Source organism: Chiloscyllium plagiosum, unplaced genomic scaffold, assembly GCF_037043375.1.
Source record: "Chiloscyllium plagiosum isolate Xiang-an unplaced genomic scaffold, Cpla_swu_hap1 HiC_scaffold_12, whole genome shotgun sequence".
In the NCBI taxonomy this organism is placed as follows: domain Eukaryota; kingdom Metazoa; phylum Chordata; class Chondrichthyes; order Orectolobiformes; family Hemiscylliidae; genus Chiloscyllium; species Chiloscyllium plagiosum.
The window spans coordinates 103,021,753-103,049,428 of record NW_028270150.1 but is presented as its reverse complement, the minus strand read 5'-3'; the positions used below and the strand labels follow the sequence as shown (position 1 = coordinate 103,049,428).

At 44.6% G+C, this 27,676-nt stretch overlaps 1 protein-coding gene across 1 annotated transcript in view; it reads left to right on the top strand.

Annotated features, from left to right (window-relative positions):
- Positions 1-27,196, top strand: part of LOC122554901 (coagulation factor VII-like) — a 34,300-nt gene extending 7,104 nt beyond the window's left edge. Inside the window, exons 2-8 of the mRNA XM_043700287.2 lie at positions 3,725-3,885; positions 9,765-9,789; positions 10,947-11,060; positions 17,092-17,232; positions 19,831-19,952; positions 24,947-25,067; positions 26,490-27,196. Coding sequence (XP_043556222.2) covers positions 3,725-3,885; positions 9,765-9,789; positions 10,947-11,060; positions 17,092-17,232; positions 19,831-19,952; positions 24,947-25,067; positions 26,490-27,088 — 1,283 coding nt within the window. The 3' untranslated portion in view covers positions 27,089-27,196. The remainder of the gene's footprint in view (positions 1-3,724; positions 3,886-9,764; positions 9,790-10,946; positions 11,061-17,091; positions 17,233-19,830; positions 19,953-24,946; positions 25,068-26,489) is intronic.
- Positions 27,197-27,676: the final 480 nt, after the last annotated feature.

Here is a 27,676-nt window from a genome sequence, read left to right as displayed (position 1 = left end):
GTAACTGGGAAATTTTGTTGAGAGTGGCACAGTGGCTCAGTGGTTAGCACTGCTGTCTCACAGCACCAGGGACCTGGGTTTGATTCCAGCCTCAGTTGACTGTCTGTGTGGAGTTTGTACATTCTCCCCATGGCTGTGGAGGTTTGCTCCCCTTTCCTCCTACAGTCCAAAGATGTTTTAGATTAGGTTAGATTACCTACAGTATGGAAATGTGCAGGTTAGGGTGGATTGGCCATGTTAAATTGCCCATAGTGTTCATGGATATGTAGGTTATGTGCATTAGTCAGGAATAAATGTAGAATAGTAGGGTAGGGGAATGGGGCTGGGTGGGTTACTCTTCAGAGGGTCAGTGTGAACTTGTTGGGCCACTGTAGGGATTTTATGATTCTAACCTTCAATGATAACCTGATGAAGACACAAGCCAAGAATAACGATCCTTCCAATTCCAGAGGGCAAGCCTAAATCTAAACCATATGAAACAAACGTTGGACAATTGTTTGCAGTTCTGAGCACCATCTATTATGCAGGATGCAGTCAACCCTCACCAAGGTCATAGAGTCACAGAGATGTACAGCATGGAAACAGACCCTTCAGTATAAACCCTCCATGCCGACCAGGTATCCCAACACATCTAGTCCCACCTGACAGCACCCGGCCCATATCCCACCAAACCCTGCCTATTCATATACCCATCCAAATACCTCTTAAATGTTGCAATTGTACCAGCCTCCACCACATCCTCTGGCAGCTCATTCCATACACGCACCATCCTCTGTGCGAAAAAATTGCCCCTGAGGTCTCTTTTATATCTTTCCCCTCTCACCCTAAACCTATGCCCTCTAGTTCTGGACTCCCCGACCCCAGGGAAAAGACTTTGTCTATTTATCCTATCCATGCCCCTCATAATTTTGTAAACCTCTACAAGTTCACCCCTCAGCCTCCGACGCTCCAGGGAAAACAGCCCCAGCCTGTTCAGCTTCTCCCTGTAGCTCAGATCCTCCAACCCTGGCAACATCCTTGTAAATCTTTTCTGAACCCTTTCAAGTTTCACAACCATCTTTCCAACAGGAAGGAGACCAGAATTGCACGCAATATTCCAACAGTAGCCTAACCAATGTCCTGTACAGCCACAACATGACCTCCCAATTCCTGTACTCAATACTCTGACCAATAAAGGAAAGCATACCAAACGCCTTCTTCACTATCCTAATTACCTGTGATTCCACTTTCAAGGAGCTATGAACCTGCACTCCAAGGTCTCTTTGTTCAGCAACGCTCCCTAGGACCTTACCACTAAGTGTATAAGTCCTGCTAAGATTTGCCTTCCCAAAATGCAGCACCTCACATTTATCTGAATTAAACTCCATCTGCCACTTCTCAGCCCATTGGCCCAACTGGTCCAGATCCTGTTGAATCTGAAGTAACCCTCTTCGCTGTCCACTACATCTCCAATTTTGGTGTCATCTGCAAACTTATTAACTGTACCTCTTATTCTCACATCCAAATCATTTATGTAAATGACAAAAAGTAGAGGACCCAGCACCGATCCTTGTGGCACTCCATTGGTCACAGGCCTCCAGTCTGAAAAACAACCCTCCACCACCACCTTCTGTCTTCTATCTTTGAGCCAGTTCTGTATCCAAATGGCTAGTTCTCCATGTATTCCATGAAATCTAACCTTGCTAATCAGTCTCCCATGGGGAACCTTGTCGAACGCCTTACTGAAGTCCATATCGATCACATCTACTGTTCTGCCCTCATCAATCCTCTTTGTTACTTCTTCAAAAAACTCAATCAAGTTTGTGAGACATGATTTCCCACGCACAAAGCCATGTTGACTATCCCTAATCAGTCCTTTCCTTTCCAAATACATGTACATCCTGTCCCTCAGGATTCCCTCCAACAACTTGCCCACCACCGACGTCAGGCTCACTGGTCTATAGTTCCCTGGCTTGTCTTTACTGCCCTTCTAAAACAGTGGCACCACATTTGCCAAACTCCAGTCTTCCGGCACATCACCTGTGACTATCTATGATGCAAATATCTCAGCAAGAGGCCCAGCAATCACTTCTCTACCTTCCCACAGACTTCTCGGGTACACCTGATCAGGTCTTGGGGACTTATCCACTTTTAACCAATTCAAGACATCCAGCACTTCCTCCTCTGTAATCTGGACATTTTGCAAGATGTCACCATCTATTTCCCTACAGTCAAGATCTTCCATATCCTTTTCCACAGTAAATCCTGATGTAAAATATTCATTTAGTATCTCCCCCATTTTCTGTGGCTCCATACAAAGGTCACCTTGCTGATCTTTGAGGGGCCCTAGTCTCTCCCTAGTTACCCTTTTGTCCTTAATATATTTGTAAAAACCCCTTGGATTCTCCTTAATTCTATTTGCCAAAGCTATCTCATGTCCTCATTTTGCCCTCCTGATTTCCCTCTTAAGTATACTCCTACTTTCTTTATATTCTTCTAAGGATTCACTCGATCTATCCTGTCTATACCTGACATATGTTTCCTTCTTTTTCTTAACCAAACCCTCAATTTCTTTAGTCATCCAGCATTCCCTATAGTTACCAGCCTTCCCTTTCACCCTGACAGGAATATACTTTCTCTGGATTCTTGTTATCTCATTTCTGAAGGTTTCCCATTTTCCAGCCATCCCTGCGAACATCTGCCTCCAATCAGCTTTCCAAAGTTCTTCCCTAATACCGTCAAAATTGGCCTTCCTCCAATTTAGAACTTCAACTTTTAGATCTGGTCTATCCTATTCCATCACTATTTTAAACGAATAGAATTATGGTCGCTGGCCCCAAAGTGCTCCCCCACTGAGACCTCAGTCACCTGCCCTGCCCATTTCCCAAGAGTAGGTCAAGTTTTGCACATTCTCTAGTAGGTACATCCACATACTGAATCAGAAAATTGTCTTGTACACACTTAAGAAATTCAATTCCATCTAAACCTTTAGCACTATGGCAGTCCCAGTTGATGTTTGGAAAGTTAAAATCCCTTACCATAACTACCCTACTATTCTTACAGATAGCTGAGATCTCCTTAAAAGTTTGCTTCTCAATTTCCCTCTGACCATTGGGGGGGTCTATAATACAATCCCAATAAGGTGATCATCCCTTTCTTATTTCACAGTTCCACCCAAATAACTTCCCTGGATGTATTTCCAGGAATATCCTCCCTCAGCACAGCTGTAATGCTATCCCTTATCAAAAATGCCACTCCCCCTCCTCTTTTGCCTCCCTTACTATCCTTCCTGTAACATTTGTATCCTGGAACATTCAGCTGCCAGTCCTGCCCATCCCTGAGTCATGTTTCTGTAATTGCTATGATATCCCAGTCCCATGTTCCTAACCATGCCCTGAGTTCATCTGCCTTCCCTGTTAGGCCCCTTGCATTGAAATAAATGCAGTTTAATTTATTAGTCCTACCTTGTCCCTGCCTGCCCTGACTCTGACTAATTTCTGTTCTCAGCTGTACCCATCTCAGATCGATCTCTTTCCTCACTATCTCCCTGAGTCCCATCCCCCCACCTTACTAGTTTAAATCCTCCCAAGCAGTTCTAGCAAATTTCCCTGCCGGTACATTAGTCCCACACAACATGATGACCAATACTGTTTTTGCTGCAGTGCTCAAAGTGTTCCAGTGCAACACACCCACGTTTTTCAATTTGATTTTCTGCCGATGTAATGCTTGAATCTGTCTCATGCAGTTTTCCTGCAGGGATCTGAAGCCAATGGCGTGCTGCATAGAGAGAGACGGGCGAATGCAGGACTGGAAGAGCTGAAAAGGGGCTCCATTGAACGGGAGTGTCATGAGGAGGTCTGCTCATATGAAGAACTGAGGGAGGTGTTTGAAGATGGTGAAAGAACAGTACGTCTCAATTCTTCTCCTGTAAAATCTCATTGTTAGAACATAGAACATAGAAGAATACAGCGCAGTACAGGCCCTTTGGCCCTCGATGTTGCGCCGATCCAAGCCCACCTAACCTACACTAGCCCACTGTCCTCCATATGCCTATCCAATGCCCGCTTAAATGCCCATAATGAGGGAGAGTCCACCACTGCTACTGGCAGGGCATTCCATGAACTCACGACTCGCTGAGTAAAGAACCTACCCCTAACATCTGTCCTATACCTACCCCCCCTTAATTTAAAGCTATGCCCCCTTGTAATAGCTGACTCCATACGTGGAAAAAGATTCTCACTGTCGAACCTATCTAAACCCCTATTCATCTTATACACCTCTATCAAGTCACCCCTAAACCTTCTTTTCTCCAATGAAAACAACCTCAAGTGCCTCAGCCTTTCCTCATACGATCTTTCTGCCATACCAGGCAACATCCTGGTAAACCTCCTCTGCACCCGTTCCAGTGCCTCCACATCCTTCCTATAGTATGGCGACCAAAACTGCACACAATACTCCAGATGCGGCCGCACCAGAGTCTAATACAACTGCAACATGACCTCAGTACTCCGGAACTCAATTCCTCTACCAATAAAAGCCAGTACGCCATATGCCTTCTTCACTGCACTATTTACCTGGGTGGCAACTTTCAAAGATTTGTGTACATGGACACCAAGATCCCTCTGCTCATCCACACTACCAAGTATCCGACCGTTAGCCCAGGACCCCATCTTTTTATTACTCTTACCAAAGTGAATCACCTCACACTTAGCTACATTGAACTCCATTTGCCATCTTTCTGCCCAGTTCTGCAGCTTATCTATATCCCGCTGTAACCTGCCACATCCTTCCTCACTGTCTACAACTCCTCCGACTGTCGTATCATCCGCAAACTTGCTCACCCAACCTTCTAACCCCTCCTCCAGGTCATTTATAAAAATGACAAACAGCAATGGTCCCAAAACAGATCCTTCCGGAACACCGCTAGTGACGGCACTCCAAGATGAACCTTTGCCATCAACTACTATCCTCTGTCTTCTTCCAGCCAGCCAACTCCTAATCCAAACCTCCAACTCACCCTCAATGCCATACCTCCGTATTTTTTGCAGTAGTCTACCATGGGGAACCTTATCAAACGCCTTACTAAAATCCATATACACCACATCTACTGCTTTCCCCTCATCCACCTCCTTAGTCACCTTCTCAAAGAATTCAACAAGGTTTGTGAGGCACGACCTGCCCTTCACAAAACCATGCTGACTATCCTTGATCACATTATTCCTATCCAGATGTTCATAAATCCTATCCCTTACAATTCTCTCTAAGATTTTGCCCACAACAGAAGTGAGACTCACCGGCCTATAGTTACCAGGATTATCCCTACTCCCCTTCTTGAACAAGGGAACCACATTTGCTCGCCTCCAATCTTCTGGCACTACTCCTGTAGACAACGAGGACATAAAAATCAAGGCCAATGGCTCTGCAATCTCCTCCCTTGCTTCCCAGAGAATCCTAGGATAAATGCCATCAGGCCCAGGAGACTTATCTATTTTCACCCTTTCCAGAATTTCCAACACCTCTTCTCTACATACCTCAAAGCCATCCATTCTACTTAATTGTGACTCAGTACTCACATTGACAACAATGTCCTGTTCCTGATTGAATACTGACGAAAAGTATTCATTCAGTGTCTCCCCAATCTCTTCAGCCTCCACACGCAACTTCCCACTACTATCCTTGACTGGACCTATTCCTACCCTAGTCATTCTTTTATTCCTGACATACCTATAGAAAGCCTTAGGGTTTTCCCTAATCCTACCGACTAAGGACCTTTCATGTCCCCTCCTTGCTGCTCTTAGCTCTCTCTTCAGGTCCTTCCTGGCTACCTTATAACTCTCAATCGCCCCAATTGAACCTTCACGCCTCATCTTTGTTGTTCCACTGGATCTGACCACTTCCTCTGGTTATTCCAGAGAAGTCAATCTGTGATTGGGTCCCAGATAACACTGTCGTCTAGTCAGTAATCTGTAATTTATTCCACTATTGCAGTCTATTACACAAACATTCGAGTCAATAAACTGTCTATATTCCATTGTAACAGTCCAGTTTGCAATCTACCCTTACTTTGTACTAACTGTCCAGTCTGTAACCCATACTTTATATCACTCTAGCAATCTGTAAAGTGTCAAAATTCCACTATTAACAATCCAGTCGGCCAATTGTGTGTATTTCACTTGAACACTCCAGCCTGTTACTTAACCAAATCCAGTTAAACAATCCAGTCAGTAATTATTCTACTGTAACAGTCCAATCTATAATCTGTCCTTATTCCACTTTAAAAATTCATTTTTAACTCCATTTATTCCTAATCTGTATTCTGACTCCAGCCACACTATAATTCCAGTCTGTAATCTACATCTTAATCCACTTTAATTGTCAAGTCTATAAACTACACCCTATTGCACTATAATAGTCGAACAACTCAGACGGTAATATGCACCTTATTCCATTATTATAGGAAAATCTGTAATCTGCATTTAGTTCTCTGTATTAGTCCTGTCAGTAATCTGTTTTAATTTATCTATAACTGAAATAACTCCACAGAGGCTGGTATCCCGTCACCAAGTCACTCTTTATTTACACAGGGAGAGTCCTTGACACTGATCCAGCTCCCTCAGAGACAGCTCTCAGAGTGAATAGAACCTCTGACACTCCTGTTTATCGCTGAAAAGCCAGGGCTCCCTGATTAGACCCAGGAACTCCTATTTTATGGAATCCCCTGGCTGACCCTGTTATAATCGCTACATTGCTCTCCCTCTAAGTCCCTGGATGTAGGCCCGTTCTTTATCTTGTAGCCTGTCCTGGGGCATTTTCGCACCGGGTCCGGTTCCTCCAACTTAGAATCGGACATGGGCAGCGTGTACCACACCGTAGTTCACCTCTTCCATCTAAAGCATCTCAGAAGAAAGTCATCCTCTTCTTCAGGCAGTAAAGGTGTTGAGGCTGTGACATACACAGAGTCCATCTCAGACTCCAAAGTTGGTTCGATGTTAGATGGTGGGGGAGAACCCCTGGGTTCCAACAGCATTTCTGGCTGGTCAGAGAGTCTGAGCATGTTTTGCTCCTGCCATGTTTTTGGGTTTGCAGTTTTCATGTGGTCCAGAACCGTCATACCTACCTGAACGCTGTACGTCTTGAGCCCTGACCTCCTGCCGATCGGGCCTCTGACCCATGCATGGCTGTTTCCATGGTTTCAGCACCAAACGTTGTCCCTAAAGTAAACTGTCTCTTTCACTTAGAGAAGTCTTTGGTGTTCCTGTTGCCGTTTCACACTCCCCTCCACCCTTTGTCCAGGAAGATCAGGTTTAGCCTGGTGTAGAGTCTTCTTCCCATTAACAACTCTGCTAGAGCTATCCCTGCAGTTGCACAAAGCTTGGTCTGATAATTAAACAGGAACTGGGACAATTTGGTATCGAGTGAAGCTGTGGGCTGTATCTTTATGGCAGCCTTCAAAGTTTGGATCGTTATTTCCACCAGATCATTGGATGATGGATGGTATGGAGCTGTCCTTATAAGCAGAATGCCTTTTGACTTTAGAGAGTACTTTTATTCCCTGCTGATAAATGATGGCCCATTCTCTGTGACCAACACTTCTGGGAGCCTGTGTATTGCGGAGGATGCTTGCAGGTTTTTGATCGAGAGCCCCGTGTTTGACACATTCACTCTATGCATGTCCAACCACTTTGAGTGGCTACCCACATTTCTCCCGCCTTGGAGAAATGTCTAAAAACTATGTCCAAGTCTTCTAACCACTCTTTAGTGGCCTTCCCTATTATTAGTATGTGATCTAGATAAATGCCGGCCAAGGGTAGATATGTAAAATGTTCTCCATCATCTACTGAAAAATGGAACAGGCTGTTGATACCCACAGCTTTTTCAGTTATTAGGAGCCAAACCTTCCCTGTGGCACTAAATACCAAAACCTTTCAAGAGTTGACAGATTTACTTATGGAATATTATAACCCCAAACCTCCTCCAATTCTGAGAGGCTATCAGTTTAACTCAGCAATGCAAGAACCAGGGGAAACTGAATTGGGATTTTTGACTAGGTTAAGACAACTAGCAGAGGGATCTGACTTTGATTTAATGAGATGCTGATAGACCGGTTGGTATGTGGGATCAGTGATGGAACCGTGCAAAAGCACCTTAACAACTGAATCCCAACTGGGTTCAGTGGGATTCCACTCAGTGCATCATCTAGACAAATGGGAGAAAGTGAGGACTGCAGATGCTGGAGATCAGAGTCGAGAGTGTTGTGCTGGAAAAGCACAGTAGATCAGGTAGCATCCGAGGAGCAGAAGAGTCAGGAATTTCCACTAAAACTTTGGCAGATGTAACTTTATAATAATAATGGACCATAAATTTTGCTAGGTCTACATAAAGAGGACAAGGCAGTGTCACCCATAGCTTCAGGTCAAATTCCGCTGTGTGCTCTAATACTTTGTACACATAGTGACAATTTGGAACAACATCTGGGAGGTCAAGTAGCAAATGCGGGTGTATTGAACCACCCGTGGCACCACCACTGAAAGAGTCCACAATGGTTTCAAATTTTCTGAACTCCCTTCCAGTCACAGCTGACAATATCAGGCTTTGGATGCAGAAAGATCCAGACCTGACAAAACTAAAATAGCTGGTGGTGACGGGGGAAACAAATGGGTTCTTTGCAACCAGACTGGAAACCTTTCCATACCCGGAGAGACCAGATCACAAGAGAGGACCGCATTTTATTATGGAGAGCAAAAGTGATTGTCGCAAGCAAAGGTCACCACTAGATACTGACTGACCTCCATCAGGGTCATCCATGGGTTTCCAAATGAAGATGTTGGCAAGACATTATGTCTGGTGGCCAGGAGTGAATGCAGACATAGCTGCATTAGCTACAATTGCAGTCTCACTCAGGGACATATCCTGAACAGAGAGATTCTAGGTCAGCCTATATCAAAACCCCAAAACAAAGCCAAATCTTGCTCAAACAGTTAAAATATTTTCCAGGATCCCATCAAGTAAATGTAGTTGCTGCCAGTACACAGACTTGAGACAGCAAAAGAGTCCCACTAGTCCCACATTGAGTAAGAGAACTCAGAGGCCGGTATCCAGAAGAGTGCGTACCCTGGAAAGCCCATTTACAGTGCCCAGGGTGCCAACATGGACAAAATGTACCACCTGCATTTGTGAGAATGGCGGGGTAAACCCTGGATTAAATTACACGTCAACGATGCCAATCCTTCCGTGGTCTCAACACTTTTAGTCATTGTGGATGCCTATTCAAAGTGGCCAGATGTGCATAGAGTTCATTCATCAAACATGGGGACGTCTTTGGAAAAACCACACATGTTTTTCAAAACGTGGACTCCCGGAAGTGTTGCTCACAGATAGGGGGCCATCGTTTACCGGCAGGGAATTTGAGTATTTCCTAAAGTCTAATTTCAAAGGAATTACAGTTAAGCCAATGTTCTTTTCTTTTTATTTTGCCTGTATTTTAACTGTACTGTAAAAAAAAGAGCATTTTGTTTAACACCGAGTAATTTGATCAATCAAATTGCATCTGGAATGCAACACCTTTAAAATAAGAAAAGGTTAGTCTATCTTCTGAATATATTTTGAGGGAGCTTGGTCTGGTCCATAAACAGTGTTCACTATTCTCCACTAATGTGACATCTCTGACTACATCTTTATTATCGGGATACTTATAGTCTCTACTGTTCATCATATTTGTGCTCCATATGACACTGTTTCAAACTGATTCACGAAATGATTTCATTCTTTTTTCCTTCTTTTTCCAGAATGAATTCTGGAAGATCTACAGTGGTATGTCTCCAGTCCTTCTCTCAGATTGATAAACGGATAGTTCTGTCTTGCCTCATTTTTAGATCAGTGTTCTATGAAGTGGCTGTGCCTTACAGGTCTTTAGTAAGTTAGTGGCTGCTGGCTGAGATGGGGAACAACACTCATGGAGACAAATTGCCGTCATGCACTGAAGGCTCCATTCCCATACGATTTGATTTGATTTGATTTATTATTGTCACATGAACTGAAATACAATGAAAAATATTGTTTTGCATACTAACCAGACAAATTGTACCTTACATGTGTGCAGCAGGGCACTAGTATAGAATGCAGAACATAGTGTCACAGCTACAGAGAAGGTGCAGAGAAAGATCAACTCTCACATTCGAGAGAGCCATTCATAAGGGAAGAAGCTGTTCTTAAATCTGTTGGTACATGTTTTCAAACTTTTGTATCTTCTGCCTGATGGAAGAGGGTGTAAGAGAATATAACTGGGGTAGGAGGGGTCTTTGATTATGTTGGCTGCTTTCCCGAGGTAATGGGAAGTGTAGACTGAGTCAATGGAAGGAAGGCTGTTGCATGTGATGGAATGGGCTGAGTTTACAACTCTCCGTTTCCCCTGCAGTCTTGGGGCAGAACAGTTTCCTGTGATGTACCCACATAGATGATTTCTATGATGCATCGATAAAAACTGGAGAGTCATTGTGGAACAGGAGGGAAATATGCCACAGTGCAAATTGCTGAGAGTAGATATCGGCAGGAGTGCGGTGAGAAGGGGAAGGAACTGATTCACCCTCTTTGAGGCAAGGGCTGAGACAGAAGGTGGGCAGAACAGTGCAGGCCGTTGTGAGGAAGGTCAGAGCACTCTCGGGCACAGAACCGGGCAACTGTCAACAGTAACCAATCAGGTTCAAGACAGAAAAACTGATTGGAGTAGAAGCAGAACACGTAAGTAAAGCAACAGGAATAAAAGAGGAAACAGGATCTCAATGGAAAATACTAGAGCAGATAGAAGCCCCAAGTAACCTCATTGGAGACTGATTTGGGTTACCACAGAGCAGAGAAATAGTTGAAGGAAAATAGGAACAAGTACACTTTCACTCTCACTTTCAACTCATAGCCGAGCATTTTGATGAATTGATAATTTGGTTATTTGTCTGAACATTTTTCACACACAGACGAGAATCAGTGCGTGTCAAATCCCTGCCAAAATGGTGGAACCTGTCAGGATTTGTTTCAACGTTACCTGTGCACGTGCCCGAAGAAGTTTGAAGGTTGGAACTGTGAAATAGGTAAGAGTCGACATGGTAGTCACTGATACAGTTCCGCAGGAATGTGTTCTTGAAGTTCAATTCTGAATAGAAGTCCAAGTTGATGCTTTCCTTCATAAGCTTCCAATGATTGTCTATAACACTCCATCAAATCAAATTCACATCGTTCTTCCTCCAGTATGAACTGTGTCCATAAGATTATTTGGTACAGAAGCAGAATTAGGCCATTTGGCCCATTAGGCCTACTCCACCATTCGACCATGGCTGATATGTTTCTCAACCCTGTTCTCCTGCCTTCTCCCCATAACCCTTGATCTCCTTTCTAATCAAGAACTATCTATCTCTGTCTTAAATACACTCAATGACTTGGCCTCCACAGGTGGGACCAATAAGTTCCACAGATTCCACCCTCTGTCTGAAGAAATTCCTCCTCATCTCAGTTCTAAAGGATCATCTCTTCATTCCAAGTTCATGCTGTGGGATACGAGTCTCTCCTACTCGTGAAAAAAATGTCACCACATCCACTCTGTCCAGACCTCTCAGTATTCTGTAACTTTCAATCCCATCCCCCCTCATCCTTCTAAACTCCATTGAGTACACATCCAGAGTTCTTAACCACTCCTCATATGGCAAACCCTTCATCCCTGGGATCATTCTTGTAAACCTCTTCAGACCCCCTTCCAAGACCAGTACATCTTCCTTAGATATTTCAATATTTCAAATGTGATCTGACTACAGCCTGACACAGCAAGTACACATATTCAACAGTATACCTCTAGTCCTCTTGAAATGAATGCTAGCATTACATTTGCCTCCCTAATTGGCAACTGAACCAGCATGTTAACCTTAACGGAATCCTGATCTAAGACTCCTAAATCCCTCTGCGCTTCAGTTTTCCAAAACTTTTCACCATTTAGAAAATAATCTATGCATCAACTCTTCCCACCAAAGTGCATAACCTCACACTTCCCCACATTGTATTTGATCTGCCATTCCTTGTCATTCTCCTCCTAGCCTGTCCATGTCCTTCTGTAACCAGGAGACAATGATGAATGGCTTAATGCCAAAACATTGACTCTGCTGCTTTTCGGATACTGCCTGACCTGCTGTGCTTTTCTGGTGCCACACTTTTCAGCTCATGTCCTTCTGTAGCCTCCAGCTTCCTCATCACTACCTGTCCCTCCACTGGAGCTCAACATCTCAAGATGAGGAGGAGCCCTGCTCAGATGGCTTTAAAAGTTAAGAAACGAGAGACAAATCCATATATTTTGCCATCTATCAACCATACATTGATCTTTCCATTCCTACATTGGTACTTTTCTCTCTCTTTCTCGCCAACTTTTCATAAAGTCATGGCATCTGATCTTTCATCACTTTTCACACCTCTGCATTCATCCTGAATCCATCAGTCTATTTTTGTTTTTTCTCCTCCTTCATTCATCCATCAGGTTGCTCTCTGCGGATGGATGGATGGATATCCCAAACTCTATCCACACACCTTCCCTTTATTCATCCATTCATTAGCCCCTAGTTCTCCCATCAATCCTTCCATTTCCAAGGCATCGAATAGAGTACAAAAGCAAACAATCATGAAGAGAAGTTGGATAGCCATGGATTACAGGCAAAAATACAGGAGATTGGTACTAGGTAAGGGAACCAGAATAGGCACAATGGGAAGAATGGCCTCCTTCTGGAATGATTCATTGCATCCGTGCGCTATAAGTTAATTCCCTGAGACCTGAACAATCCACACCATAGAGATTTGAACAAAATGTTTATCGAGATAGTCAATGTGTTGGGAAACCTATAAACTCTGGAACATATCCCTGTATATTGGATGCTTTCAAATCAGTTACTGCATACCACTCCTAGAGTATACTGTGTGCTGCTTTGCATCTCCTTATATCAGGAAAGAGACTATTGCCATAGAGGGAGTGCAATGAAGGCTGTTCCTTGAATGGCAAGACTGCCCTATGAAGACAGATTGGGCGAACTGGGCCTGTATTCTTTCAAGTTTTGAAAAATAAGAGGTGAATTCGTTGAAGCCTCCAAGAAATAGGCAGAGTAGATGCAGGAAAGATGTTTCCCTTGACTGGGGAGTGTAGAATCAGAGGTGCAATTTAAAAATTAGAGAGATGTCACTTAGAAACCAAGATGAGGAGGCAGTGTTTATTCAAACTCTATGGAATTCGTTGTTTCGAAACTCAGTCTTTCAGTATATTTACGGTAGAGATTGATCAGTCTTTGATTGCCATTGGTATAATGGGATTATGTGGTGAAAGGGGATGATATTCAGGTTTGGGTTGGCAAGTGGCAAGTATCATTAGCACCAGACAAATGCCAGGCTATGACCATCTCCAACAAGGGTAATCTAAACATCATCTCTTCACATTCTCTGGATATTGTGAAATATCCTCCTCAAACTCAGCTTCCCACAGAAATCCTATAGGAGAAAGTGAGGTCTGCAGATGCTGGAGATCAGAGCTGGAAATGTGTTGCTGGAAAAGCACAGCAGGTCAGGCAGTATCCAGGGAACAGGAGAATCGACGTTTCGGGCATAAGCCTGAAGAAGGGCTTATGCCCGAAACGTCGATTCTCCTGTTCCCTGGATGCTGCCTGACCTGCTGTGCTTTTCCAGCAACACATTTCCAGCACAGAAATCCTATAGTCCGCCTGCTTCACAATCACATGCAAGCTGCGACTCTCAGCAGTGGATCCATCGCAGACCTAAGACGAACAAAACTGGGGTAAAGGCAGACTGCGTTACCTCACCGCCAGCTTTCTCCATCTTCCTTGCTGCTGCACTCCATCCCATCTCCGTGGCGGTCTCAGCTGGAATGGAGCTAATAAACAGCAGGAGTGTGAAATTCTCCAACCTTCAACATCTTCAGGCCAGTACCAAGACCACCCCAAACTCTATCATTGAGCTGCAGTATATAGTGCTGCCCCTTTGTATGAACATCCAAGGGTCCAGCTACAGACCATCATCGATGCACTTTCCGGAGGCTTACGAAAGAATGGGGCTCAGACTAACCAGAAAACAAGGATCTCCCTACCAGCTTGGCCTTGCCACTGGGCAGCTTTGGAGGCAGCGCGGTGGCTCAGTGGTTAGCACTGCTGCCTCACAGCAGCAGGGATCCGGGTTCGATTCCACCCTTGGACGATTGTCTGTGTTGAGTTTGCACATTCTCCCTGTGTCTGTGTGGGTTTCCACAGGCTGCTCCGGTTCCCTCCCACAGTCCACAGATAGGTGGATTGGCCCTGGAAAATTGCCCATATAGTGTCCAGGGATTTGTAGGCTAGGTAGATTAACCATGGGAAAATCCAGGGATAGGCTAGGGAAGTGGGACTAAGAGGGATGCTCTTCAGAGGGTTGTTGTGGACTCAGTGAGTCAAATGGTCTGCTTCCGCACTACAGGCATCCGACAAATCTATGAAATCTCAAAGGAGTTATCTCTAGCCTTTGCAAAATCCCACGAATTCACTGACAAGGCAGATGGACTCTTCCAGGCCAGGCCAGTATTGAGGCACTGCTCAGACATGAGCAGCTGGAATGGTGCAGGCCACATTGTCCCCTGCTCCCTAAAAAAAATGTTCTCTTCTGAGCTCTGCAATGATCACTGAGACGGCAGAGTAAATGCAACAAAGATGCTGCAGGCAACCTCTTCAACAAATGCAACATCCCCATCAAGAAGTGGGAATGGCCTGCTGACCATTTTGAATTCCGTTGGGTGGAGCAAACCACAAGCATTGAATTAGCTTTATTATCACGTTTACAGGGCGACCCCTATATCCGCAGAATTATTTTCCATGGGTTTCAGTTACCTGCGGTGTATCGACTTTGGAAGCAGGTATAGATTCTTGAGTACATTTTTTAAGGAAAAAAATTAAAGTCAGAGATGTGTAGAGAATGTGCAGCACAGAAACAGACCCTTTGGTCGAACTCAGCCATGTCAACTAGATATCCTAACCTAATCCAGTCCCATTTGCCAGAACTTGGCCCATATCCCTCCAAACTCTTCCCAGTCATACATCCATCCAGATACCTTTTAATGCTGTAAATGTACCAGCCTCCACCACTTCCTCTGGCAGCCCATTCCACACATGCACCACCTTCTGCGTGAAAAGGTTGCTCCTTCGGTCCCTTTTATATCATTCCCTTCTCACCCTAAACCTATGCCCTCACATTCTGGACTCTCCCACACCAGGGAAAAGACCTTGTCTATTTACCCTATCCATCCTCATGATTTCATAAAGCTCCTCAGTCTTCAACACTCTCGGGAAAGTAACCCCTGTCTATTCAGCCCCTGCCTATAGCTCAAATCCTCCAACCCTGGCAACATCCTTGAAATTGTCCCCTGCACACCAAGTCCAAGATCATTAATATATATCATGAAAAACAGAAGACCCAATACTGGCCCCTAGGGAATGCCAATACAAACCTTCTTCCAGCCTGAAGAATATCCATTGGATGACGATGCCGCCCTTTTCACAAGATTACGTTGTCCTTGTGTTTTTTTCAAGAGGGGTTGTAAAGGCAGTGGGCCACAATGGCTGACAGAAACTGCCAAAGTCAACAATCAGAGGAGGGCTTTACATTTTTTTAAAAAACAGTTGTACGATGAAAGGGGAATGGTCAGTTCTCCGAGTTCAGTTTTTTTCTAGTTTGGTTTAGTTTTAGCAGGTAGTTGAAAACTGCTGAAGAGCTGAAAATGTGTTGCTGGAAAAGCGCAGCAGGTCAGGCAGCATCCAAGGAACAGGAGAATCGACGTTTCGGGCATAAGCCCTTCTTCAGGAATGGTTCCTTGGATGCTGCCTGACCTGCTGCGCTTTTCCAGCAACACATTTTCAGCACTGATCTCCAGCATCTGCAGACTTCACTTTCTCCTCGAAAACTGCTGAAGACCGAGAGAAGCACCTGCAATAAAAAGAGGTTCTATGCTTCAACAGAAGTTCCTTGCCTGAACTTTCTCTCTGTAACCTCTCCTGCCTGGAAGAAACTGTGTTTCAATTTACCTTTTGCCAAGGGGTGTGTTAATGGGATGTTGCGTAAATTGAAACAGTTTCATTAAGTTGCAATTTTGAGTCAGTTGGGTTTTCAAATAGTTAAGATATTCTAAATTCTGTGATGTTGGAAAAGTGCAGCCTGGCTGGCAGCAACCGGGGAGCAGGAAACTCGACGTTTCGAGCATAAGCCAACTCTCCTGCTCCTCTGATGCTGCCTGGATATCTGTGTTTTTCCAGCATTTCACGTTTTGACTCTGATCTCCAGCATCTGCAGTCCTCACTTTTTCCCATATTCTAAATTCTGTTTTCTTTTGTCGGTGTTTCAAATGTAGCGTTTAAATAAATTCTGCTTTGCTTAAAGCTGAGTGGTTTGACTGGCTGCATCGCTTGTGGAATGTCCACTTCACTTCTGCCTTCAATAAAAGTAAAACTAGGGTCTGGGCTACCTTCTTAAAATATTTGGGGGGGGGGGGGGAGGGGGGGTGGTCTGGCCGGGTACATAACAATTGATTCTTACTCTCTGTCTCTTGTCACTCAGCCAGTTTTGTATCCACATTTACTGAACGTTTTATGCCATGGCCCAGAAACCTTCCTCACAGGTCTGTGTGTGACATTGTATCAAACACCTTCTGTAAGTCCGCGTACACCACATCAACAGTGTCATCGTCATCGAGCCTTCCTGTTATCTCTTCAAAAAAATTCCAAAATGTCAATTAAACACAATTTCCCTTCAGAAATCCACAGTTGTAATTTTTTTAGGGTATATATTTATTGAGGAGAAAGTGAGGACTGCAGATGCTGGAGATCAGGGCTGAAAATGTGTTGCCGGAAAAGCGCAGCAGGTCAGGCAGCATCTAAGGAGCAGGAGAATCGACGTTTTGGGCATAAGCCCTTCTTCAGGACTCCTGATTCCTGAAGAAGGGCTTATGCCCGAAACGTCGATTCTCCTGTTCCTTGGATGCTGCCTGACCTGCTGCGCTTTTCCGGCAACACATTTTCAGCCCTTTATATTTATTGAGTAATGATTAAACTCACTTGCTTTTAGAGAAAACCACCAGAATTGAGTGTCATTTTGAGAATGGAAACTGTGAACAGTTCTGCACAAATGTGGTCAATTCATCTCGTCAATGCAGCTGTACAGAGGGCTACAGACTTGGAGAAGACGGATTGTCCTGTATTCCTGAAGGTTCGTCATTGTTTACATTCCTTAACAGCCGACCGACTCTACGGTGAAAGAAATGGTTATAGATAACTAAGCACCCAGCACTTGAGACTGTCTCCAACAAATCATTAGATTAGATTCCCTACAGAGTGGAAACAGGCCCTTTGGCCCAACCAGTCCACACCGACCTTCTGAAGAGTAACCCACCCAGACCCATTTCCCTCTGACTAATGCACCTAACACTACGGGCAATTTAGCATGGCCAATTCACCTGACCTGCTCATCTTTGGACTGTGGGAGGAAACCGGAGCAGGTGGAGGAAACCCATGCAGACACAGGGAGAATGTGCAAACTCCACCCAGACAGTCACCCGAGGCTGGAATCGAACCTGGACCCTGGTGCTGTGAGGCAGCAGTGCTAACCACTGAGCCACCGTGCCACTCTAGGCCCAATTAAAAAGTGGGGCAGCACAGTGACTCACAGTACTGGGGACCTGGGTTCAATTCCAGCCTTGGGTGACCGACTGTGTAGAGTTTGCACATTCTCCCGGTGTCTGCGTGGGTTTCCTCTGAGTACTCCAGGTTTTCCCACAGTCCAAAGACATGCAGGTTAGGTAGATTGGCCAAGCTCAGTTGCGCATATTGTTCTGGGATATACACACCAGGTTGGTTAGCCATGGGAAATGCAGGGTCCCAGAGATTTGGTGGGATGTTCTTCAGGGGATTGGTGTGGACACGATGGGCTGACTGGCCTCCTTCCACACTGTAGTACATTCTATCAGTGCCATTCACTGGTAACGAAATGTCCCAGGGAATGCTAATTCCATGTAGATGGACACTCCTACACTTCTCTTTCACAAACAAAATGAACTCTGCATTTTTGAGAGGAGATTCCACTTTTTCCCTGAGGTTGGTGAGTCCAGAACTAGAGGGCATCAGTTTAGGGTGAGAGGGGAAAGATATAAAAGACACCTAAGGGGCAACTTTTCATGCAGAGGATGGTACGTGTATGGAATGAGCTGCCAGAGGAAGTGGCATCTGGATGGGGATATGAATAGGAAGGGTTTAGAGGGATATGGGCCAGGTGCTGGCAAATGGGGACTAGATTAATTTAGGATATCTGACTGGCATGGATAAGTGGTTGAAGAGTCTGTTTCCGTGCTGTACATCTCTATGACTCTATGACTCTGTGAAGCATGGAGTCGCTCTTCTGTTCTGACAGGACTTGTGTAGCATTGAGCAGGATACCAGATAGGAAGCAGGGGCAGTGCAAAGTAAACAGGGTGTTGGATGAGGAGAGTGCCAAATACACAGTGGGCTGGTGGGAGATGGTGCCAACTGGGAAGGAGGTACCGTGAAGGAGGGTCCCAGTTGGGGAGAGCGCTCGTGTGCAAAGTGGCAAGAGTGGGGTGGGAGGGTGGGAGACTCAGATCTGGGGGTTTCAGGAGTGATGTTGGAACTTGGAATGGACTTACAGCAGCATGGACCAGGAAAGAGTGTTTGGATGCAGCGGTGGAGTTGTGGGAGGGGGTTTCAGCAGTCAGGTCAGGGCCAGCAGGGGCATGGTCGGGGGAAGAGGGAAGGGTCATTTGGTCCAGCAGTAGGGTCAGGTTCGAACCGGCAGACAGGAGGAGTCAGACCCTGAGTTTTTGGAGAGGTATAGTTGAGTATCGTTTGGGGATGTTCCTCTCCCTACTCTGCAAAGACCCAGATGAAAACTGGTTCCTGAGAATCACCAATAATAGGGGACCTGTAACTCACTGATTGCAGGAACCCATAAGTCACTGATAACAGAAATCCCATAACCCATCTCCAATAGGAATGCTGCACCTCAGTGACAAAAGGAATTCTGTGTCTCAGGGACAATAGCAATCCTGTACTTTCTCGAAGTGGGTACAATTACAACATTTAAAAGGCGTCTGCTTGGGTACATGAATAGGAAGGGGTTAGAGGGAATAAGTGCTAGCAAATTAGAATAAGTCATGTTGGGATATCTGGTCAGCATGGGGGAGTTGGACCAAAGGGTCTGTTTCCGTGTGTAAGAGTGGTTCAGCGATAACAGGAATTCTGCACTTGGGCATGGGGGAATTCTGTATCTCAGTGACAACAGGAATCCTGTATCTCAGTGACAACAAGATTCCTGTATTTCATTCACAACAAGAATGTTGTATCTCCATCAACAAGAATCTTGTATCTCACTGTCAACAGTAACCTGTATCTCAGTGACAATAGGAGTCTTATAATTTCTCGACAAAAGGGATCCTGTAGTGCACTAATAACAGGCATCCTGAAACTCACCCACAATAGGAATTCTGTATTTCAGTGATAACAGGATCTCTGCAACTCTATGTTATCAGATCCCTCAGAGAACTATTCTATGAGTTATATCCTCTCTCTCCATGCCTGATAAATCGAAAGTTAATTCTGGGTCTTGTTCAGTTTTTTCGTCAGCCCCACTTTGTGAAGATAGATGACTCTACTCTGGCATTCGAAACCTCTGCCAGGTCAACACCATTTCAGGGAATAGCTCAGAGCTTACTGGAGACAGTCAACAAGTTTGTGGAAGGACATTGACAGAAAGTTAATCTGAGCGAAAACTAACCGATTTCTTTCCTTTTAAAAGTGCCCTATCCATGTGGAAAAGTGCCAGTTCTGATGAAGCACCCAAGCCCACCCGTCGACTTTGCAGGGTTAGGGAGAATTGTGGGTGGCTCAGATGCTTTGAAAGGAGAATATCCATGGCAGGTATGCAAGAATGAGTGCTGCAAAGTGTATCATGATTCCAGACCAAAATTATACAACAGAAAATATTAAGTGTGGGAATTGGGCTGTACAGGACATTGGTTCAGCCATTTATGGAACATTGCGTTCAGTTCTGGTCTCACTGCTATAGGAAAGATGATGAGAAACTCAAAAGGGTTCAGAAAAGATTTACAAGAACATTGCCAGGGCTGGAGGGTTTGAGCTATAGGGAAAGGTTGAATAGGCTGGGGCTGTTTTCCTTGGAGCATTGGGGTGACCTTACAGAGGTTTACAAAATCTATAGAGGGGAATGGATTGGGTGAATAGTCAAGGTCTTTTCCCCAGGGTAGCAGAGTCCAGAACTAGAGGGCATAGGTTGAAGGTGAGAGGGGAAAGATATAAAAGGGACCTAAGGGACAACAGTTTATTGCAGAGGGTGGTGTGTGTATGGAATGAACTGCCAAAGAAAGTGATGGTGGCTGGTACAATTGCAACATTCAAAAGGCATCTGGATGAGTATTTGAATAGAAGAGTTGAGAGGGAAATGGGCCAAATGCTGGCAAATGAGTCTAGACTGGATTAGGATATCTGGTCGGCATGAACGAGTTGAACTGAAGGGTCTGTTTCTGTGTTGTACATCTCTATGACTCTATGATCATGATCCATGATCACAGAAACCAGTATCTGAGAGCCCAGAAAACCTGATTCTTGTCAAACGCCCGAATTGCTGCTTGATTGACAGCGTGAGCTGGGGGGCGATCATTGCTACTGAGAAAAACCTAAAAGAACTGCAGATGCTGGAAATCAGAAACAAAAACAGAAATTGCTGAAAGAAAACTGGCAACATCTGTGAGGAGAAATCAGCGTTAATGTTTCGGGTCCAGTGACCCTGGTGTGCTCTGAGGCCACTGGACCTGAAACATAGGTGGTGCAGTGATAAGTGTCCCTATCTCAACAGGAGAACCAGGTTCATGTCATTCCTTCTCCAAAGGTGCAGAATGGCATCTCTGAACAGATTGCCAAAAACATATATATGCCTGTAGTGTCTCCCTTACGGTGGATCAATGGTTAGCACTGCTGCCTCACAGTGCCAGAGGCCTTAGTCTGAATCCACCCACAGGCTGTTTGGAGTTTGCACATTCTCCTCACGTCTGTGTGGTTTTCCTCTTGGTGCTCGAGTTTCTTCTCGTAGTCCAAAGATGTGCAGATTGGGTGCATTGGCAATGCTGAATTGCCTATAGCATCCAGAGAAGTGCACGTGAGGTGGATTGGCCATGCTAAATTGCCCATAGTGTGTAGGCTAGGTGGATTAACCATAGGAACTGAAGGGTTACAGGGATAAAGTGGGATGCTCTTTGGAGGATCGGTGTGGACTTGATGGGCCAAATGGCCTGTTTCCACACTGTGGAGATTCTACGCTGAGCTTTTCCAGCAATTTCTGTTTTAGTTATCAAGCTCACAATATCTATTTACATAAGAGATTTCCAGCATCTGCAGTTCTTTCAGTGACTGCAGTTTCAACCCACTGTAACTTTGGGGGGTTAGTAATTGACACGTTTATTGCAACAGAAAAGTTTTTTTAAAATCACCATGCGTCCAATGTATAGCATGTTTAAAACTTCTTTGACACATTCCACCATCATTATAAGGTCCATTGCTCTTATGAAGTGTATGATGAGCAGATGGGCATGGACGAGAATCTGAGTGAAGATGCCAACCTTTTGGCATGGGAAGTATGGAGGGTGGATGAAGAGGCATGAGGGGCAATGGGGGTTTATTTGGGATGATGAGGGGTGAGTTGGGGAGGGCTATTTTCACTGGAACAAGGTCCAACAGCACCAAGGTGGGACTTTTCATCAATCTGCCTCAGTGCCCAAGGCAATGGATGCCTCTGGATTCTTCCCTGGCGCAAACGATATCTTCTATGCTCCCCCAAGCCCATCACACAATGCAAATTCCCTTTTTCCCAGCACATTCTCCTTGATGGGACGTAGCCAAGACTGGAATTTTCTTGATTTCCACAGTCTGCCTGGAGGGAGAAAAGATTCGAGATTAGAGAGGTGCTGGAAAAGCACAGCAGGACAGGCAGCATCCAAGGAGCAGGAAAACCGACGTTTCGGGCAAAAGCCCTTCCATCCTGAGGCTGGGTGGAGAGAGAGGTTTGAATAGAGAACCTGTTTTGGAGGTTCGAGCTGGAGAAAATCAGAAAATCACAACATGATCAGGCAAATTCCACATGGCTTTGTGAAAGGAAAATCCTGTTTAACTATCCCTTAGTTTTTGGACACCTTAACATTCATAGTGGATAAACAGGTAACAGTTGGCATTCGGAGCGTGGATTTTCAAAAGGCAGTTATGGAATGCTTCCCTCTACCACCACTCATTTAACCATCAGAATACAATGGACATTCACCATTGCAAGTGAAACAGCACATTAACAGAGAACATGGAACATGGAACATAACAGCGCAGAACAGACCTTTCAGCCCTCAATGTTGCACCGACCTGTAGAACCAATCTGAAGCTTATCAATCCTTCACTATTCCATTTTTATACCTATCCAATGACCACTTAAATGCTCTCTTAAAGTTGGCGAGTCTACTACTGTTGCAGGCAGTGCATTCCATGCAGCTACTATTCTCTGAGTATAGAAACTACCTCTAACAACTGTCCTATATCTATCACCCCTCAATTTGAAGCTACGTTCCCTCGTGCTAACCATCACTATCCTAGGAAAAAGGCTCTCACTATCCACCCTATCCAAATGTCCGCTTAACGTATATGTCTTAATTAAGTCCCCTCTCAACCTTCTTCTCTCTAACAAAAATAGCCTCAAGTCCCTCAGCCTTTTCTTGTAAGACTTTCCCTCCATACCAGGCAACATCCTAGGAAATCTCCTCTGAACCCTTTCCAAAACTTCCACATCCTTCCTATAATGCGGTGACCAGAACTGTATGCAATACTCCAAGTGTGGCTGCACCAGAGTTTTGTACAGCTGCAGCATGACCTCATGGCTCCAAAACACCATCCCTCGACTAATAAAAGCTAACACACCGCATGCCTTCTTAACAAACCTATCAACCTGCGTGACAACTTTCAGGGATCTATGTACCTGGACACTGAGAACTCCCCACTCATTTGCATTGCCAAGAATCTTACCATTAACCCAGTACTTTTATTCCTGTTGCTCCTTCCAAAGTGAATCACCTCACACTTTTCCACATTAAACTCCATTTGCCCCCTCTCAGCCCAACTCTGCAGCTTATCTATGTACCTCTGTAACCTGCAACATCTTTTGGCACTATCCACAACTCTACTGACTTTAGTGTCATCGTAAATTTACTAACCCATCCTTCTTTGACCTCATCCAGGTCATTTATAAAAATGACAAACAGCAATCAACCCAAAACAGATCCCTGTGGTATCCCACTAGTAACTGAATTCCCGGATGAACATTTCCCACCAACCACCACCCTCTGTCTGCTTTCAGCTAGCCAATTTCTGATCCAAATCACTAAATCACCTTCAATCCCATGCTTCTGTATTTTGTGCAATAGCCTACCGTGGGGAACCTTATCAAACTGAAGTCCATATACACCACATCAATCGCTTTACCCTCATCCACTTATTTGGTCACCTTCTCAATGAACCCAATAAGATTTGTGAGGCACAACCTACCCTTCACAAAACTGTGTTGACTATCCCTAATCAAATTATTCTGTTTCAGATGATTCTAAATCCTATCTCGTATAACCTTTTTGAACACTTTACCTACAACTGAAGTAAGGCTCACTGGTCTATAATTACCAGGGTTGTCTCTACTCCCCTCCTTGAACAAGGGGACAAAATTTGCTATCCTCCAGTCTTCTGGCACTATTCCTATAGACAATGACGACATAAAGATCAAAGCGGAACGCTCTGCAATCTCCTCCCTGGCTTCCCAGAGAATCCTAGGATAAATCCCAGCTGGCCCAGGAGACTGATCTATTTTCACACTTTCTAGAATTGCTAACACCTCCTCCTTGTGAACCTCAATCCTGTCTCGTCTAGTAGCCTGTTTCTCAGTATTCTCCTCAACAACATTGTCTTTTTCCAGTGCGAATGCTGACAAAAAATATTCATTTAGCACTTCTCCTCTGACTCCACACATCTCACTACTATTTTTGATTGGCCCTAATCTTACTCCAGTCATTCTTTTATCCCTTATATACCTATAGAAAGCTTTAGGGTTTTCCTTGATCCTATCTGCCAATGATCTTTCATGTCCCCTCCTGGCTCTTCTTAGCTCTCTCTTTAGGTCTTTCCTGGCTAACTTGTAACTCTCAAGTGCCCTAACTGAACCTTCATATCTCATCCTAACATAAATCTTCTTCTTCCTCTTGACAAGAGATTCAACGTCTTTAGTAAACCACGGCTACCTCACTCTACCATTTCCTCCCTGCCTGACAGGTACATACTTATCCAGGACACACAGTAGCTGTTCCTTGAATAAGCTCCACATTTCATTGTGCCCATCCCCTGCAGTTTCCGTGCCCATCCTCTGCATCCTAAATCTTGCCTGATCACATTATAGTTACCTTTCCCCCAGTTATAACTCTTGCCCTGCAGTATATACCTATCCCTTTCCATCATTAAAGTAAACATAACCGAATTGTGATCACTATCACCAAATGCTCACCTACCTCCAAATCTGGGTACCTGGCTGGATTCATTACCCAGTACCAAATCTAATGTGGCCTCGCTTGTTGTTGGCCTGTCTACATACTGTGTCAGGAGACCCTCCTGCACACATTGGACAAAAACTGACTCATCTAAAGTACTTAAACTATAGCATTTCAGTCAATATTTGGAACGTTAAAGATCTCCATAACAACTACCCTGTTACTCTCGCTCTCACTCTCAACTACCCTGTTACTATTAGCTTATTAGTTTCTATCTGCTATTGCTTCTTAGTTAATGAAGGATTCTCTTGACTCTTCTCTCTATTTTATGAACAGATGCTGCTGATGTACTACGGGGAGGTACTCTGTGGTGGCGTGTTGCTCAATCCCCAATGGGTTGTCACTGCAGCTCACTGTCTGCAAAATAAAAAACGGGAAGGGTTTCAAGTCATCGCAGGTACGTTGTTCAAGTGAAGCTTGTTTCGTCTGGGATTCTCCTATCAGGTTTCAGTTGGTTACTGAGGATGCACTTCAGATCAGAGTGGTTCGGGACAGTGTTATTGGGATCAAATGTTTCGGGATGGCGTATTAGGAATGAGAATGGTTCGTGTTGGTGTGGCAGAGTGGTTTTGGGTCAGATTTTGGATCAGATAAATTAGGATGATTCATTCATAATCGGAGTGATTTGGGATGGCGTGTTTGAGATGAAAGTGGTTTGGGATGGTGTATGTTGAATCAGAATGGTTCGGGATGGTATAGTCAAAATCAGAGTGGTTCAGTATTTGGGATGAGAGAGGTTCAGAATGGTGTATTTAGGAACAAAATAGTTTGGGATGGAGTACGATTTGGAATGATTTGGAATGGCATATTTGGAATCAGAGTGATTAGGAATGGTATGCTTTGGATCACAGGAGTTCGGGATGGTGTATTTTGGGATCAGACTGTTTTTGGGGTGAGTATTTAGTATGTATGAATGGTATATTCAGGATAAGGTTGGTTTGGAATGGTATATTTAGGATGAAAGTGGTTTGGGATTATGTGCTTTTAATCAGAATGTTTTGGGATGGAATATTCAAGATGGATGTTCAAAGTGTCCAGGTGGACCTGGGATGAGAGTGGATTGTATTCTCAGCATGAGTGATTTGAGATGGTGAATTCAGGATGAGAGTGGTTTCCGAATACTTCACTTGGGATCAGAGTGGTTCAGGGTGATGCTTTTGGAATGTGGTTAGAATGGTCCAGATGAAATTACATTCAAGTGGATTCTGCCCCTGACTGTTCTGTCGAACCTATGAGTTCATACATTTGTTCTGAAGACTCGAAACACTGGGACTCGAAACATCAACTCTGTTTCCCTCTCTGTAGATGCTGCCAGAGCTGCTGAGTCTCTCCAGCAATTTTTTTTGTTTCACTTCCACATTTCTTTTCCTGAATAAAAGTCTCGGAAAACTGCTTGGGTTTTCTTAAATACGACCGCAGTTAAATGGGGATACATGTGAAGTTTGGTCTGCAACGGGTTGAAGTGGAGGGCACATCTCTATGGTGAGAGGAGAAATATTTACTAAGGACAAGGAGGGGGGGCAATGTTTTAACACAGGGAGGGTCATGTGTGGGATGAATTTCCAGAGGAAGTAGTGGATACACTTGCGGCATTTAAAAGACATTTGGATAAGTACATGGTTATGAAATGTTAGTGCAGGCAGCTGGGCCTAGTTTAGTTTGGGATTATGTTTGGCATGGACTGGTTGTAGGGTCTATTTCTGTGCTGTATAACTCTATTCCTCTATGACTATGTCTTTTGAGGGTTATGTTCCATTTCTGCAAGTTGTAATGGAAACAGGGAGGTGAAATAAAAACAATGATTTTTCTCTGTCTGAAGGCGAACATATCCTCAACATTGAAGAAGGCACTGAACAAGTGAGGAACATATCCCGGATGATCCTCCATGAGAATTACAACGCAGAAACCGTCGACAGTGACATTGCACTGCTCGAACTCAGTGCTCTGGTTGAACTGAACGATTTTGCAGTCCCCATCTGTTTGGCGGAACGGGATTTTGTTTTACGGGAGTTAAACCAAATCCGGTTCCCCACAGTGACCGGCTGGGGAAGGCTATTCGATGCAGGGATCATTGCGCAGACACTTCAGAAACTCCGGATCCCACTTGTCCGGACCTCTGAGTGCCGCCTGACGACCGAGAGAGAAATCACTCAGAACATGTTCTGCGCAGGATACCGGGACGCAAAGATGGACTCGTGTCGAGGGGATAGCGGGGGGCCGTTGGCCGCACAATACAAGGGCAGCTGGTTTTTAACTGGGATCGTAAGCTGGGGAGAAAAAGGGTGCGCCAGCAAGGGGAAATATGGAGTTTACACAAAAGTCTACAAATTCATTGAATGGATCCGGCAGTATGTAAATCAGGGCAGGCCAACAACAAGTCCCCCTGTGCTGGAGAACCGGACTGCATCGATGAGGTGAATGGTAACCACTTCCTAGGTCTTCATAAACTATCTTCTGCTGATTTTGAGACAAATGTGACAGGGATTGTAGTGTTTCACTGATGGAAAATTAAAATCACAAACTGTTGTAATTCTCTGGCCTCACTAACTTCTGATTGAAGCCCTGATGAATCGTGCAGATGTTCCACGCTACTCTTCACAGATTTCAATTCGAAATTCTGCTGAAATGGAAAATAAACACAAATGGTGACTTGAAATGGGAAGCACATTGAGGATATAGCCTTCCCGGAAACTGGGGAAAGTTTGGTTTCTCTCACAATAGGCCACTTGGAGTAAACGGTTTGAGAAGATTGCAGCCATACCCCGCTCTATACTCTTCCTGCACAGAGGGAGGCCATTTTTCCCATCATGCTTGGTTCTATTACCTCGTGCCAATATTTCTCAGTGCCCTACACACCATTTCTATCCAAATATCCTTCCAATGCCCCCCTTGATTGCTTCAATCAAGCTTGCCTCCACCACATTTCTAGTCAGTGTATTCCGTACTCGCGGTGAAAAAAGATTTTTCCCACAGCACCCTTGCTTTAAATCTATGCCACTCTCAGTA